At 49.2% G+C, this 16,491-nt stretch overlaps 1 protein-coding gene across 1 annotated transcript in view; it reads right to left on the reverse strand.

The window, feature by feature from the left end:
- The window catches only part of LOC134921964 (histone PARylation factor 1), a 187,755-nt gene that overhangs the window by 84,842 nt on the left and 86,422 nt on the right, over positions 1–16,491 (reverse strand). Inside the window, exon 5 of the mRNA XM_063920630.1 lies at positions 8,896–9,046. Coding sequence (XP_063776700.1) covers positions 8,896–9,046 — 151 coding nt within the window. The remainder of the gene's footprint in view (positions 1–8,895; positions 9,047–16,491) is intronic.

Genomic DNA, 16,491 nt, shown 5'->3' on the forward strand with positions numbered 1-16,491 from the left:
CAGCCGGGGGTCACTTTTATGCCGTGCCCTGCGGCCGTGGCATTAAATATCCAACTAGTCACCCCTGGCCGGGGTACCCTGGGGGAGTGGGGACCCCTTCAATCAAGGGGTCCCCCCCCCCAGCCACCCAAGGGCCAGGGGTGAAGCCCGAGGCTGTCCCCCCCCATCCAATGGGCTGCGGATGGGGGGGGGCTGATAGCCTTTTGTGATAATAAAAAGAATATTGTTTTTTCCAGCAGTACTACAAGTCCCAGCAAGCCTCCCCCGCAAGCTGGTACTTGGAGAACCAAAAGTACCAGCATGCGGGAGAAAAACGGGCCCGCTGGTACCTGTAGTACTACTGGGAAAAAAATAAGAATTTACTTACCGATAATTCTATTTCTCGTAGTCCGTAGTGGATGCTGGGAACTCCGTAAGGACCATGGGGAATAGCGGCTCCGCAGGAGACTGGGCACATCTAAAGAAAGCTTTAGGATCACCTGGTGTGCACTGGCTCCTCCCCCTATGACCCTCCTCCAAGCCTCAGTTAGGATACTGTGCCCGGACGAGCGTACACAATAAGGAAGGATTTTGAATCCCGGGTAAGACTCATACCAGCCACACCAATCACACTGTACAACCTGTGATCTGAACCCAGTTAACAGCATGATAATAGAGGAGCCTCTAGAAAAGATGGCTCACTACAACAATAACCCGAATTTTTTGGTAACAATAATTATGTACCAGTATTGCAGACAATCCGCACTTGGGATGGGCGCCCAGCATCCACTACGGACTACGAGAAATAGAATTATCGGTAAGTAAATTCTTATTTTCTCTGACGTCCTAGTGGATGCTGGGAACTCCGTAAGGACCATGGGGATTATACCAAAGCTCCCAAACGGGTGGGAGAGTGCGGATGACTCTGCAGCACCGAATGAGAGAACTCCAGGTCCTCCTCAGTCAAGATATCAAATTTGTAGAATTTTACAAACGTATTTGCTCCTGACCAAGTAACTGCTCGGCAAAGTTGTAAAGCCGAGACCCCTCGGGCAGCTGCCCAAGATGAGCCCACCTTCCTTGTGGAGTGGGCATTTTAAGATCTTTGGCTGTGGCAGGCCTGCCACAGAATGTGCAAGCTGAATTGTACTACAAATCCAACGAGCAATCGTCTGCTTAGAAGCAGAAGCACCCAGTTTGTTGGGTGCATACAGGATAAACAGCGAGTCAGATTTTCTGACTCCAGCCGTCCTGGAAACATGTATTTTCAGGGTCCTGACCACGTCAAGCAACTTGGAATCCTCCAAGTCCTTAGTAGCCGCAGGTACCACAATAGGTGGGTTCATGTGAAATGCAGAAACCACCTTAGGTAGAAAATTTGAGGACGAGTCCTCAATTCTGTCCTTTCAGAATGAACTATTAAGTAAGGGCTTTTATATGATAAAGCCGCCAATTCTGACACCCGCCTGGCTGAAACCAGGGCTAACTCGTCACTTCCATGTGAGATATTTTAAGTCCACAGTGGTGAGTGGTTCAAACCAATGTGACTTTAGGAAAACTCAACACAACATTGAGATCCCCAAGGTGCCACTGGAGGCACAAAAGGAGACTGTATATGCAGTACCCCTTTTACAAATGTCTGAACTTCAGGCACTGAAGCCAGTTCTTTTTGGAAGAAAATCGACAGGGCCGAAATTTGAACCTTAATGGACCCTAATTTTAGGCCCATAGACAGTCCTGTTTGCAGGAAATGGAGGAAACGACCCAGTTGAAATTCCTCTGTAGGGGCCTTCTTGGCCTCACCCCACGCAACATATTTTCGCCAAATGCGGTGATAATGTTTTGCGGTTACGTCTTTCCTGGCCTTGACCAGGGTAGGGATCTTCAGGATCCGGCGTTCAACCGCCATGCCGTCAAACGCAGCCGCGGTAAGTCTTGGAACAGACAAGGCCCTTGCTGGAGCAGGTCCTTTCTTAGAGGTAGAGGCCACGGTTCGTCCGTGAGCATCTCTTGAAGTTCCGGATACCAAGTCCTTCTTGGCCAATCCGGAACCACGAGTATAGTTCTTACTCCTCTCCTTCTTATGATTCTCAGTACTTTTGGTATGAGGGGCAGAGGAGGGAACCCATACACTGACTGGTACACCCACGGTGTTACCAGAGCGTCCACCGCTATTGCCTGAGGGTCCCTTGACCTGGCGCAATATCTGTCTAGTTTTTTGTTTAGACGGGACGCCATTATGTCCACCTCTTGTTTTTCCCAACGGTTTACAATCAGGTGGAAGACTTCTGGGTGAAGTCCCCACTCTCCCGGGTGAAGGTCGTGTCTGCTGAGGAAGTCTGCTTCCCAGTTGTCCACTCCCGGAATGAACACTGCTGACAGTGCTATCACATGATTTTCCGCCCAGCGAAAATCCTTGCAGCTTCTGCCATTGCCCTCCTGCTTCTCGTGCCGCCCTGTCTGTTTACGTGGGCGACTGACGTGATGTTGTCCGATTGGATCAATACCGCCTGACCCTGAAGCAGGGGTTTCGCTTGACTTAGGGCATTGTAAATGGCCCTTAGTTCCAGAATGTTTTTATGAAGAGATGTCTCCAGGCTTGACCATAAGCCCTGGAAATTCCTTCCCTGTGTGACTGCTCCCCAGCCTCGCAGGCTGGCATCCGTGGCCACCAGGACCCAGTCCCGAATGCCGAATCTGCGGCCCTCTAGAAGATGAGCACTCTGCAACCACCACAGGAGGGATACCCTTGTCCCTGGTGACAGGGTTATCCGCTGAAGCATCTGAAGATGCGACCCGGACCATTTGTCCAGAAGGTTCCACTGTGCGTGGAATCTGCCGAATGGGATTGCTTCGTAGGAAGCCACCATTTTTACCCAGAACCCTTGTGCATTGATGCACTGAGACTTGGTTCGGTTTTAGGAGGTTCCTGACTAGCTCGGATAACTCCCTGGCTTTCTCCTCCGGGAGAAGCACCTTCTTTCTGGACTATGTCCAGAATCATCCCTAGGAACAGAAGACAAGTCGTCGGAACCAGCTGCGATTTTTGGAATATTGAAAATCCAATCGTGCTGCCGCAACACTACCTGATATAGTGCTACACCGATCTCCAACTGTTCCCTGGATCTTACCCTTATCAGGGAATCGTCCAAGTAAAGGATAACTAAAATTCCCTTCCTTCGAAGGAATATCATCATTTCGGTCATTACTTCAGTAAAGACCCGGGGTGCCGTGGACCATCCCTACGGCAGCGTCCGAACTGATACAGTTCTGTACCATAACCTGAAATACCCTTGGTGAGAAGGGTAAATTTTGACATGAAGGTAAGCCTCCTTGATGTCCCGAGACATCATGTAGTCCCCTTCTTCCAGGTTTGCAATCACTGCTCTGAGTGACTCAATTTTGAATTTGAACCTCTGTATGCAAGTGTTCAAAGATTTTAGATTTTAAAATCGGTCTCACCGAGCCGTCTGGCTTCGGTACCACAATAGTGTGGAATAATACCCCGTTCCCTGTTGCAGGAGGGGTACCTTGATTATCACCTGCTGGGAATACAGCTTGTGAATGGCTTCCAAAACTGCCTCCCTGTCAGCGGGAGACGTCGGTAAAACAGACTTTTGGAAACGGCGAGGGGAATACGTCTCGAATTCCAATTTGTACCCCTGAAATATTATCTGAAGGATCCAGGGGTCTACTTGCGAGTGAGCCCACTGCGCACTGAAATTCATTGAGAACGGGACCCCACCGTGCCTGAATTTGTAAAGCCCTAGCGTCATACTGAGGGCTTGGCAGCGGCGGAAAAGGGTTTCTGTTCCTTGGAACTGGCTGATCTCTGCAGCCATTTTCCTCTCCCTTTTCACGAGCAGAAAAGAGGAACCCTTTTGTCCGCTTGCCAACCAGGACTGCGCCTGATAATACGGCGTCTTATTTTGAGAGGCGACCTGGGGTACATCCCCTCTTTTAAGGCAATACTTCCAAATGCCGTTTGGAATCCGCATCACCTGACCATTTTACTGGAATAATTGGACAACGCACTTATACTTGATGCCAGTCGGCAAATATTCCGCTGTGCATCCTGCATATATAGAAATGCATCTTTTAATTGCTCTATAGGCAATAATATACTGTCCTTATCTAGGATATCATATTTCCAGTCAGGGAATCCGACCACGCCAACCCAGCACTGCACATCCAGGCTGAGGCGATTGCTGGTCGCAGTATAACACCAGTATGTGTGTAAATACATTTTAGGATACGCTCCTGCTTTCTATCAGCAGGATCCTTAAGGGCGGCCATCTCAGGAGAGGGTAGAGCCCTTGTTTTTACAAGCGTGTGAGCGCTTTATCCACCCTAGGGGGTGTTTCCCAACGCACCCTAACCTCTGGCGGGAAAAGGTATACTGCCAATAACTTTTTAGAAAATATCAATTGTTATCGGGGGGTAACCCACGCATCATCACACACACCTCATTTTATTTCTCAGATTCAGGAAAACTACAGGAAGTTTTTCCTCACCAAACATAATACCCCTTTTTTTGGTGGTATTCATATTATCAGAAAAGTGTAAACTTTTTCCATTGCCTCAATCATGCAATGTGTGGCCCTATTGGAAATCACGGTTGTCTCTTCACCGTCGACACAGGAGTCAGTACCCCTGTCGGCATCTGTATCTGAGGTAACGGGCGCTTTAGGGCCCCTGTATGAGACGTCTGGACATGCACAAGCTGAGTAGCCGGCTGTCTCATGTCAACCACTGTCTTTTATACAAAGCTGACACTGTCACGCAATTTCAACAGTACATCCACTCAGGTGTCGACCCCCTAGGGGGTGACAACACAATTTCAGACACTCTACTCCGTCTCCTTATCATTTTTCTCCTCATACATGTCGACACCAACGTACCGACACACAGCACACACACAGGGAATGCTCTGATAGAGGACAGGACCCCACTAGCCCTTTGGGGAGACAGAGGGAGAGTTTGCCAGCACACACCAGAGCGCTATATATATACAGGGATAACCTTATATAAGTGTTTTTCCCTTTATAGCTGCTGTATTGTTATATACTGCGCCTAATTTGTGCCCCCCTCTCTTTTTTAACCCCTTTCTGTAGTGTAGTGACTGCAGGGGAGAGCCAGGGAGCTTCCCTCCAACGGAGCTGTGAGGGAAAATGGCGCCAGTGTGCTGAGGAGATAGGCTCCGCCCCTTTCTCGGCGTCCTTATCATCCTTTTTCTGTATGTTTTGGCAGGGGTTAAATGCATCCATATAGCCCAGGAGTTATATGTGATGCATTTATTTTAGCCATATAAGGTTTTTTTATCGATTTATTGCGTCTCAGGGCGCTGCCCCCCCCAGCGCCCTGCACCCTCAGTGACCGGAGTGTGAAGTGTGCTGAGAGCAATGGCGCACAGCTGCGGTGCTGTGCGCTACCTTATCTGAAGACAGGATCGTCTTCTGCCGCCGATTTTTCCGGACCTCTTCGCTCTTCTGGCTCTGTAAGGGGGACGGCGGCGCGGCTCCGGTGACCCATCCAGGCTGAACCTGTGATCGTCCCTCTGGAGCTAATGTCCAGTAGCCTAAGAAGCCCAATCCACTCTGCACGCAGGTGAGTTCGCTTCTTCTCCCCTTAGTCCCTCGATGCAGTGAGCCTGTTGCCAGCAGGTCTCACTGAAAATAATAAACCTAAACTAAAACTTTCACAAAGAGCTCAGGAGAGCCCCTAGTGTGCACCCTTCTCGTCGGGCACAGAAATCTAACTGAGGCTTGGAGGAGGGTCATAGGGGGAGGAGCCAGTGCACACCAGGTGATCCTAAAGCTTTCTTTAGATGTGCCCAGTCTCCTGCGGAGCCGCTATTCCCCATGGTCCTTACGGAGTTCCCAGCATCCACTAGGACGTCAGAGAAAATACCCAAATAAAAACAGGACACGCACACCGTCGACAGTAAAACTTTATTTCATACGTCGACACACACATACTTACCTATGTTCACACGCCGACATCGGTCCTCTTCTCCATGTAGAATCCACGGATACCTGAAAAGAAAAGTTCAATATACTCACCTCAGCCATGGTCCAGAGATACATCCACGTACTTGGCAAAAAAACAAAGCGAACACCCGCTCCATGCCGGACTGAAAGGGGTCCCATGCTGACACGAGACCCCTTTCCACGAATGAGACCTGTCAGTGACAGCTGTCACATAAAGGTCTCTAAAGCCAATCAGGAAGCGCAACTTCGTTGCGCTCACCTGATTGGCTGTGCGCTGTCTGAACTCAGACAGCGCATCGCACAGCTCCGTCCATTATATTCAATGGTGGGAACTTAGCGGCTAGCGGTGAGGTCACCCGCCGGTCAGCCGCTGACCGCGGGTTAACCCCCCCGCTACCCGCAAAGTTCCCACCATTGAAAGTAATGGAGCGGCTTTGCGATGCGATGTCACAGCACAGACAGCGCACAGCCAATCAGGTGAGCGCCACGGAAGTAGCGCTTCCTGATTGGCTGAAGGGACTTTAGTGACAGGAGTCACGTGATGTCCCGGCATTCGGGAGAAAGGGGTCTGATGTGAAAGCATGGGACCCCTTTCTTAGTCCGGTGGATCGGTGTTCGTTTTTTTTTTTTGCCAAGTACGTGGATTATCTCTGGACCTGTATTTACCTCTGGACGCTGGAAGGTGAGTATAATTTTTTCACAGGTACCTCGGATCGTCGGAGACCGTGGCAGTCGGCGTGTCAACATAGGTAAGTATGTGTGTGTCGGTAGTGTGTAATAAAGTTTTACTATCAAGGTGTGTGTGTACTGTTTTTATTTGGGTACTTTTTTTCCAGTAGTACTACAGGTACCAGCGGGCCCGTTTTTCTCCCGCATGCTGGTACTTGTGGTTCTCCAAGTACCAGCTTGCGGGGGGAGGCTTGCTGGGACTTGTAGTACTACTGGAAAAAACAATATCTTTTTATTATCACAAAAGGCTATCAGCCCCCCCATCCGCAGCCCATTGGATGGGGGGGGACAGCCTCGGGCTTCACCCCTGGCCCTTGGGTGGCTAGGGGGGGGGGACCCCTTGATTGTAGGGGTCCCCACTCCCCCAGGGTACCCCGGCCAGGGGTGACTAGTTGGATATTTAATGCCACGGCCGCAGGGCACGGCATAAAAGTGACCCCCGGCTGTGGCATTATCTGTCCAGCTAGTGGAGCCCGATGCTGGTGTTAAAAATACGGGGGACCCCTACTCTTTTTGTCCCCCGTATTTTTGGCACCAGGCGCAGAGCCCGGTGCTGGTTTTAAAAATACGGGGGATCCCTGCCCAATTTTTCCCCTGCATTTTTAGAACCAGGACCAGCTCGAAGAGCCCGAGGCTGGTTATGCTTTGGAGGGGGGACCCCACGCCATTTTTTTTTCCGGGGTTTTCCCGTTTTTTAAAATCGCGGCAAAATCCGCCAAATCGGCCAATTTTCGACCGCGATTCCGGCGAACCCGTTTTTCATTGAATATGGTGAATTCCGGCAGCCACCTTCCGGAATTCACCTGTCGAATTAAGTCGAATTAGAAAACGGCGAAAAATTGCCGCGATTCGCCGTGAATTGCATATACCCCTATATGTTAATATAGCACATGTGACAGCCATTAGAAAGCTTTGCAACAGTGAAGCTGTCTTATATGGGTAAATATTTAGCTGCAACATCCTATGTATGCTGTCAAACAGGCCTATCTTCTCCAATTTGGTAAAATATATAAAAGAGCCAAATAAAACTAGAGCAATTTGTTCAGCTTCTAGCATAACTGGGCCTTGTATATGTAGGTAAAAGTGACCACACACTGGGCCTAATTTAGAGTTGATCGCAGCAGCAAATTTGTTAGCAGTTGGCAAAACCCTGGTGGTCATTCCGAGTTGTTCGCTCGTTGACGTTTTTCGCAACGCAGCAATTACGTGGAAAATGCACATGCGCATGGTACGCAGCGCGCATGCGCTTAGTAATTTAACACTAAACTTTGGAGATTTGCACAAGCTTGAGCGACGTTTTTTCAACGCTCGAGTGATCGTAGTGTGATTGACAGGAGTGGGTGTTTCTGGGCGGCAACTTGGCGGTTTCAGGGAGTGTGCTAAAAAATGCAGGCGTGCCAGGTAAAAACGCTTGAGTGGCTGGAGAAACGGGGGAGTGGCTGTCCAAACACAGGGCGTGTTTGTGACGTCAAACCAGGAACTAAACGGACCGAGGTGATCGCAATCTAGGAGTAGGTCTGGAGCTACTCAGAAACTGCAAGGAATTATTCAGTAGCAATTCTGCTAATCTTTCGTTTGCAATTCTGCTAAGCTAAGATACACTACCAGAGGGCGGTGGCCTAGTGTTTGCAATGCTGCTAAAAGCAGCTAGTGAGCGAACAACTCGGAATGACTACCCATGTGCACTGCAGGGGGGGGGGGCTGAGTTACATTTGGGTGGGGTGTGTTGAAACTGAAATCTAAATTGCAATATAAAAATAAAGCAGCCAGTATTTACCCGGCACAGAAACAAAATAAACCACCCAAATCTAACTCTATTCAAATGTTATATCTGCCCCCCCCCCCCCTTGCAGTGCACATGGTTTTGCCCAACTGCTAACATATTTGCTGCTGCAGTCAGGGTTAACTTCCAAATGATAATTTTAATTGGGTCATTATCAGGATCACTGCCTGGGCAATTTCCAAATATCGACTGTGAAAAGGCAGTATGTACTGTATTATCAGCAAAGCTTTGAATAAGGTAAAAAAACAACCACCCTCCCTGCTCCAACTTCTGTCATGTGGTATCGGTAGCTTAAACTTTATAGCAATTCTGAAACAAGAGGAAAAAAATTGCACTCTTTCTATCCATATCCTATGATAACTTAACCCGCTAGTGTTCTCTAATGAGGAAGAAATAAAATTAAAAAGTACTAACTTTCTTGTCTCTCCTTTTCATTGAGGCAGATTTCTGGTCTAACGAATATTGCAGCTGGTCTGCTGCGGCTGTCAGTTTCTCTATCAAGTCCTTCACAGCAGTAACTGACTTTTTATCAACAATTTCCTTTAGCTTCTTTATTGCAAACTGTCTGAAGAATAAAATAAGGAGATTTATGGTAAGAACTTACCGTTGTTAAATCTTTCTGCAAGGTACACTGGATTACACAGGGAATTACATCGGGTGTAGAGTTGGATCTTGATCCGAGGCACCAACAGGCTAAAAGCTCTGACTGTTCCCAGGATGCATAGGGCCGCCTCCTCTATATCCCCGCCTCCAGGCACTGGAGCTCAGTTTTGTTAAACAGTCCAATGAAGTAGCAGGTAAGAAAGACGACAACAGTTAGCAGCCACAGCGAACCACATTCTCACGACAGGAGAAGGTACCAGCGGCTAATGCCATACAAACCCAAAGAAGCTAAGTGCGTCAGGTTGGGCGCCCTCTGGATTCCAGTGTACCTTGCAAAAAGATTTAACAACGGTAAGTTCTTATCATAAATCTTTTCTGCAGCGGGGTACACTGTGATTCCACAGGGAATTACATCGGGGATGTCCTAAAGCAGTTCCTCATGGGAGGGGACGCACTGCAGCGGGCACAAGAACCCGGCATCCAAAGGAGGCGTCCTGGGAGGCGGAAGTATCGAAGGCATAGAACCTTATGAACATGTTCACCGAGGACCACGTATCCGCCTTACACAATTGTTCAAGGGTCACACCACGGCGGGCAGCCCAAGAAGGCCCAACAGACCGAGTAGAATGGGCTTTGATGGTAGCAGGAGCTGGAAGGCCAGCCTGTACATAAGCATGTGCAATCACCATTCTAATCCATCTGGCCAAGGTCTGCTTTTTAGCAGGCCAGCCACGTTTGTTAAAACCAAAAAGAACAAAGAGAATCAGATCTCCTAAGCAAAGCTGTTCTCTTCACATAAATATGGAGAGCCCGTACCACATCCAAAGACTGCTAAATGGAGGATAAATCAGGAGATGTAAAGGCCGGAACCACAATCTCTTGGTTAAGGTAGAAAGATGACACCACCTTAGGCAAATAACCATGGCTAGTTCTAAGAAACACCTGGTTACGGTGAAAAATCAGGAAGGGTGACCAACAGGATAAGGCACCCAAGTCTGAAACCCATCTAGCAGAAGCAATAGCAAGCAAAAACAAGACCTTAAGAGTTAGCCACTTAAGGTCCACAGATTCAAGAGGTTTGAATGGAGACTCTTGTAGGGCATCCAGGACAACTGACAAATCCCAAGGAGCCACAGGAGGACCATAGGGAGGTTGAATCCGTAAAACACACTGAGTGAAAGTATGAACGTCAGGCAGTCACAATTTTTCTCTGAAACCACACAGACAAGGCCCGAAATATGAACCTTGAGGGAGGCCAGGCCCTGTTGCAGAAAAGCCAAAAGTTTGGCAGTACTGAACGTATATGCATCATAAATCTTAGCCGCACACAAGGTGAAGTAAGAATTCTAGTCCGCATAATAATTCCGAGCAGAAGCCGGTTTACGGGCATTCAATATAGTTTGAATGACCGCCGAAGAGAATCCCACTTTAATAGCCACACCGTCAAAGCCAGTTGGGACAGATCCTGGTAGACACAAGGGCCTTGAACGAGGAGGTCTGGGCGCTGCGGAAGTAGAAGAGGACGCTCTATCGAGAGACCCTGCAGGTCTGAGAACCAATGCCGTCTGAGCCACGCTGGAGCTATCAGAAGTAGTATTCCTCCTCCTTGCTTGAACTTCCTTATTACCTTGGGCAGGAGTGACACCGGAGGGAACACTTATGGCAGCCGAAAGTTCCATGGAATTGCCATGAAGTCCACGTACGCTGCTTGAGGATCCCTTATCCTTGCTCCGAAGACCGGAACCTTGTGATTGTGTCGAGACTCCATCAGGTCTACATCTGGAAGGCCCCACTTGTCCACTAGGAGTTGAAATACTTCTGGATGAAGGCTCCACTCTTCGGCGTGTACGTCCTGACGACTGAGGAAGTCCGCTTCCCAGTTGAGGACCCTCGGAATGAACACTGCCGATAAGGCTGTAGGTTGCCAATAGCAAACCGCAGGTATTGCTGATGCGACATGGCAATAGGAATATGCAGGTAAGCATCCTGTATGTCCAGGGATACCATATAATACATGGGCTCCAAAGCCAGAACAATAGAGCTATGAGTTTCCATACGCAATTTGTTCAATGACTTGAGATTGAGAATGGGCCGGGAAGAACCATTCAATTTTGGAACTAGGAACAGCGTTGAATAGTAACCCCTGCCTCTCTGAGCCAGAGGCACCGGCACTACCACTCTTGTGTCTAGGAGGGATTGTACCACCAAATGGAGTTTTTGCTTTTACGGGATCCAAAAGGATGTTTGTTGAGCAAAACTGGCAAGGGGGACGTTTCTTGAAAGAGATAGCGTATCCATGAGTGACAGCTTCCTGTAGCCAGGCGTCTGAAGTGGTCTGTAATTATACCTGAGCAAACCGCAGAAGTTGGCCTCCCACCCTGGGGTCCCCCAGGAGGAGGCCCGCCCTGTCATGTAGCAGGCTTATCTGTTTTTTGAAGCAGGCTGACGGGCAGCCCAGGAATGTTTAGGTTTGGGCTTAGTGAATTTGGAAGTGCAAGCCTGTTTCGGGTAAGCCTGACCCTTTGCTTTACTTGGAGGTCGAAAGTAGCGAAAGGAAGTACTTTTAGCCTTCGGAGCCAAAGGATTAGTACTAGGCAGACAGGCAGTCTTAGCGGATGCTAAGTCACCAACAATCTTGCCGAGATCCTCCCAAAAAAGGATGTTTCCCTTAAAGGGGATCACCTCCAAGGTCTTTTTAGAGTCCAGATCTACAGACCAGGACCGCAACCAGAGAATCCGCCGAGCCAGAATGGATGTAGTAGACGCTTTGGCCGCCAGCCACAGATGCCGCCTCTTGAATATAATGAGAGGCTTTAACTTCCTGAACCCAGGCTTTGCAGCCCAAAAAGCCGCAATAGTGGTACCTATGCACAGCTCCTGCAAGAGTGTGAATAGACTTCAAGCAACCCTCCACACGCTTATCCGTCGGTTCCTTCAGAGAGGTGACGGTAGTGACAGGCAGAGCAGATGACACCACCAGACGCGTGACCTGCGAGTCCACCGGCGGATGTGTTTCGCAATTTTTACTTAACTCTGCAGCGATGGGATAACGAGCTAGCATCTTTTTAGACAGAGAGAATTTCTTTCCTGGATACTCCCAGGATTCCTGACGTACGTCAACCAAATGGTCAGGATGAGGCAAAATAAGATTTTACTTACCGGTAAATCTATTTCTCGTAGTCCGTAGAGGATGCTGGGACTCCGTAAGGACCATGGGGAATAGACGGGCTCCGCAGGAGATAGGGCACTTTAAGAAAGATTTGGACTCTGGGTGTGCACTGGCTCCTCCCTCTATGCCCCTCCTCCAGACCTCAGTTAGGGAAACTGTGCCCAGAGGAGATGGACAGTACGAGGAAGGATTTTTGTAAATCTTAGGGCGAGATCCATACCAGCCACACCAATCACACCGTATAACTTGTGATACACTACCCAGTCAACAGTATGAACAACAACATAGCCTCGGTTAAACCGATAAACTATAACATAACCCTTATGTAAGCAACAACTATATACAAGTCTTGCAGAAGAAGTCCGCACTTGGGACGGGCGCCCAGCATCCTCTACGGACTACGAGAAATAGATTTACCAGTAAGTAAAATCTTATTTTCTCTAACGTCCTTGAGGATGCTGGGACTCCGTAAGGACCATGGGGATTATACCAAAGCTCCCAAACGGGCGGGAGAGTGCGGATGACTCTGCAGCACCGATTGAGCAAACATGAGGTCCTCCTCAGCCAGGGTATCAAACTTGTAGAACTTTGCAAAGGTGTTTGAACCCGACAAAGTAGCAGCTCGGCACAATTGCAATGCCGAGACCCCTCGGGCAGCCGCCCAAGAAGAGCCCACTTTCCTAGTGGAATAGGCCTTAACCGATTAAGGCAATGGCAAACCTGCCGTAGAATGCGCCTGCTGAATCGTATTACAGATCCAGCGAGCAATAGTCTGCTTTGAAGCAGGAGCGCCAACCTTGCTGGCCGCATACAGAACAAACAGAGCTTCAGTCTTCCTGATTCTAGCCGTTCTGGTCACATAAATCTTCAAAGCCCTGACCACATCCAGGGACTCGGAATCCTCCAAGTCCCGTGTAGCCACAGGCACGACAATAGGTTGGTTCACCTGAAAAGATGAGACCACTTTTGGCAGAAAGTGAGGACGAGTCCTCAACTCTGCCCTATCCACGTGAAAAACCAAGTATGGGCTTTTATGTGATAAAGCTGCCAATTCTGAAACACGTCTTGCCGAAGCCAATGCCAACAACATGACCACTTTCCACGTGAGGTATTTCAACTCCACAGTTTTGAGTGGTTCAAACCAAGGTGACTTGAGGAAACGTAACACCACGTTAAGATCCCAAAGTGCTACCGGAGGCACAAAGGGAGGCTGAATATGCAGCACACCCTTCACAAAAGTCTGTACTTCAGGAAGAGAGGATAATTCTCTTTGAAAGAAAATGGATAAGGCCGAAATTTGGACCTATATGGACCCTAATTTTAGGCCCAAAGTCACTCCTGTTTGAAGGAAGTGAAGTAGACTGCCCAAATGGAACTCCTCCGTAGGAGCAGCTCTGACCTCACACCAAGAAACATTTTCGCCATATACGGTGATAATGTTTTAACGTCACGTCTTTCCTAGCCTTGATCAAGGTAGGAATGACCTCCTCCGGAATCCCTTTTTCCGCTAGGATCCGGCGTTCAACCGCCATGCCGTCAAACGCAGCCGCGGTAAGTCTTGGAACAGACAGGGCCCCTGCCGCAGCAGGTCCTGCCTTAGAGGAAGAGGCCACGGATCTTCTGTGAGCAACTCTTGCAGCTCCGGATACCAAGTCCTCCGTGGCCAATCTGGAACAATGAGGATTGTTCTGACCCTGCTCATTCTTATTATTCTCAACACTTTGGGTATGAGAGGAAGAGGAGGAAACACATAGACCGATCTGAACACCCAAGGTGTCACCAGAGCGTCTACCGCTACCGCCTGAGGGTCCCTTGACCTGGCGCAATACCGCTTTAGCTTTTTGTTGAGACGGGATGCCATCATGTCTATTTGAGGCAGTCCCCACCGACCCGTGATCTGTGCGAAGACTTCTTGATGAAGTCCCCACTCTCCCGGATGCAGGTCGTGCCTGCTGAGGAAGTCCGCCTCCCAGTTGTCCACCCCCGGGATGAACACTGCTGATAGCGCGCTTACATGGCCTTCCGCCCAGCGTAGAATCCTGGTCGCTTCTGCCATGGCCACTCTGCTCCTCGTTCCGTCTTGGCAGTTTATATGAGCCACTGCCGTGACATTGTCTGACTGAATCAGAACCGGTTTTTCCTGAAGCAATTTCTCCGCTTGACGCAGGGCGTTGTATATGGCCCTCAACTCCAGGACGTTGATGTGGAGACAAGTCTCTAGATTTGACCAGAGACCTTGGAAATTTCTTCCCAGTGTGACTGCTCCCCAGCCTCGGAGGCTTGCGTCAGTGGTCACCAGGACCCAGTCCTGAATACCGAACCTGCGACCCTCTAGTAGGTGAGCACTGTGCAGCCACCACAGGAGAGATACCCTGGTCCTGGGAGACAGGGTGATCCTTCGATGCATTTGTAAATGGGACCCGGACCACTTGTCCAAGAGGTCCCATTGAAAAGTCCTCGCATGGAACCTGCCGAAAGGGATGGCCTCGTATGAAGCCACCATCTTCCCCAGGACCCGCATGCAATGATGCACCGAAACCTGTTTTGGTTTTAATAGGTTCCTGACCAGGGCTATGAGCTCCTGAACCTTTTCGACCGGAAGAAAAACCTTTTTCTGGTCTGTGTCTAGAATCAGGCCCAAAAAAGTTAGACGCGTTGTAGGGACTAGCTGGGACTTCGGTATATTGAGAATCCAGCCGTGTAACTGCAACGTCTTCATGGACAGAGACACGCTGTCCAGCAACTTCTCCCGAGATCTCGACTTTATGAGGAGATCGTCCAAGTATGGGATAATTGTGACCCCCTGCCTGCGCAGAAGCACCATCATTTCCGCCATTACCTTGGTGAAAATTCTCGGGGCCGTGGACAGCCCAAACGGCAACGTCTGAAATTGGTAGTGCCAGTCATGCACTGCAAATCTCAGGAACGCCTGATGAGGGGGGAATACCGGAACATGAAGGTAAGCATCCTTTATGTCCAGGGACACCATCCAATCCCCCCCTCCAGGCTGGCGATGACCGCCCTGAGTGATTCCATTTTGAACTTGAACCTCTTCAAGTACAGGTTCAGGGATTTTAGGTTTAAAATGGGTCTGACCGAACCGTCCGGTTTCGGGACCACAAACAGGGTTGAGTAATATCCCTCTCCTTGCTGGAGATGAGGAACTGTGACAATCACCTGTTGAATATACAATTTTTGGATTGCTGCCAACACTAGCTCCCCCTCTGACGGAGAAGCCGGCAGAGCAGATTTGAAAAATCGGCGAGGAGGCAAGTCTTCGAATTCCAGCCTGTATCCTTGAGAAACACTCTCTAATGCCCAGGGATCCACCTGCGAGTGAACCCAGACGTGGCTGAAAAACCGAAGACGAGCCCCCACTAGATCTGCCTCCCCCTGGGAAGCCCCAGCGTCATGCGTTGGACTTTGCAGACGCAGGGTAGGACTTCTGCTCTTGGGAACTAGCTGTGTGCAGCTTCTTTCCCCTGCCTTTCCCTCTGGCAACAAAGGACGATCCCCGTAACCTTTTTGTTTTTATTGGAACGAAAGGACTGCATTTGATAATGAGGTGCCTTTTTTTGTATGCTGCGGGGGACATAAGGTAAGAAATTCGACTTACCAGCCGTAGCAGTAGAGACAAGGTCCGAGAGGCCGTCTCCAAACTCCTCCTCCCCTTTGTAAGGACTTAGGTGTCCTCGTAGATAGCAAGCTAAGCAGTAGTACCCAAAGTAGGACTGCAGCAAAGAAGGCTAATAAGATATTAGCATGCATAAAACGGGGTATTGATGCTAGGGACGAGAGTATTATACTCCCGTTATATAAATCACTAGTGAGGCCACACCTTGAATACTGTGTACAATTCTGGGCACCGTACTATAAAAAGGATATCCTGGAGCTTGAAAAGGTACAGAGGAGGGCAACCAAACTAATTAAGGGCATGGAGACGATGGAATACAAGGAAAGGCTTGAAAGACTAGGCATGTTTACATTGGAAAAGCGGAGACTAAGAGGGGATATGACCAACATCTACAAATATATAAGGGGACAATACACAGAGCTTACGCGGGACCTGTTTTTGGTTAGATCAACACAGAGGACTCGTCGACACTCGCTCAGGTTAGAGGAGAGGAGATTCCGCACAATACGGCGTAAAGGCATTTCACGGTAAGGACAATACATGTTTGGAATTCCCTGCCCGAGGGAGTTGTAATGGCGGAATCTGTCAACACCTTTAAGAATGG

This window comes from Pseudophryne corroboree, chromosome 1, assembly GCF_028390025.1.
Source record: "Pseudophryne corroboree isolate aPseCor3 chromosome 1, aPseCor3.hap2, whole genome shotgun sequence".
Classification (NCBI taxonomy): Eukaryota; Metazoa; Chordata; class Amphibia; order Anura; family Myobatrachidae; genus Pseudophryne; species Pseudophryne corroboree.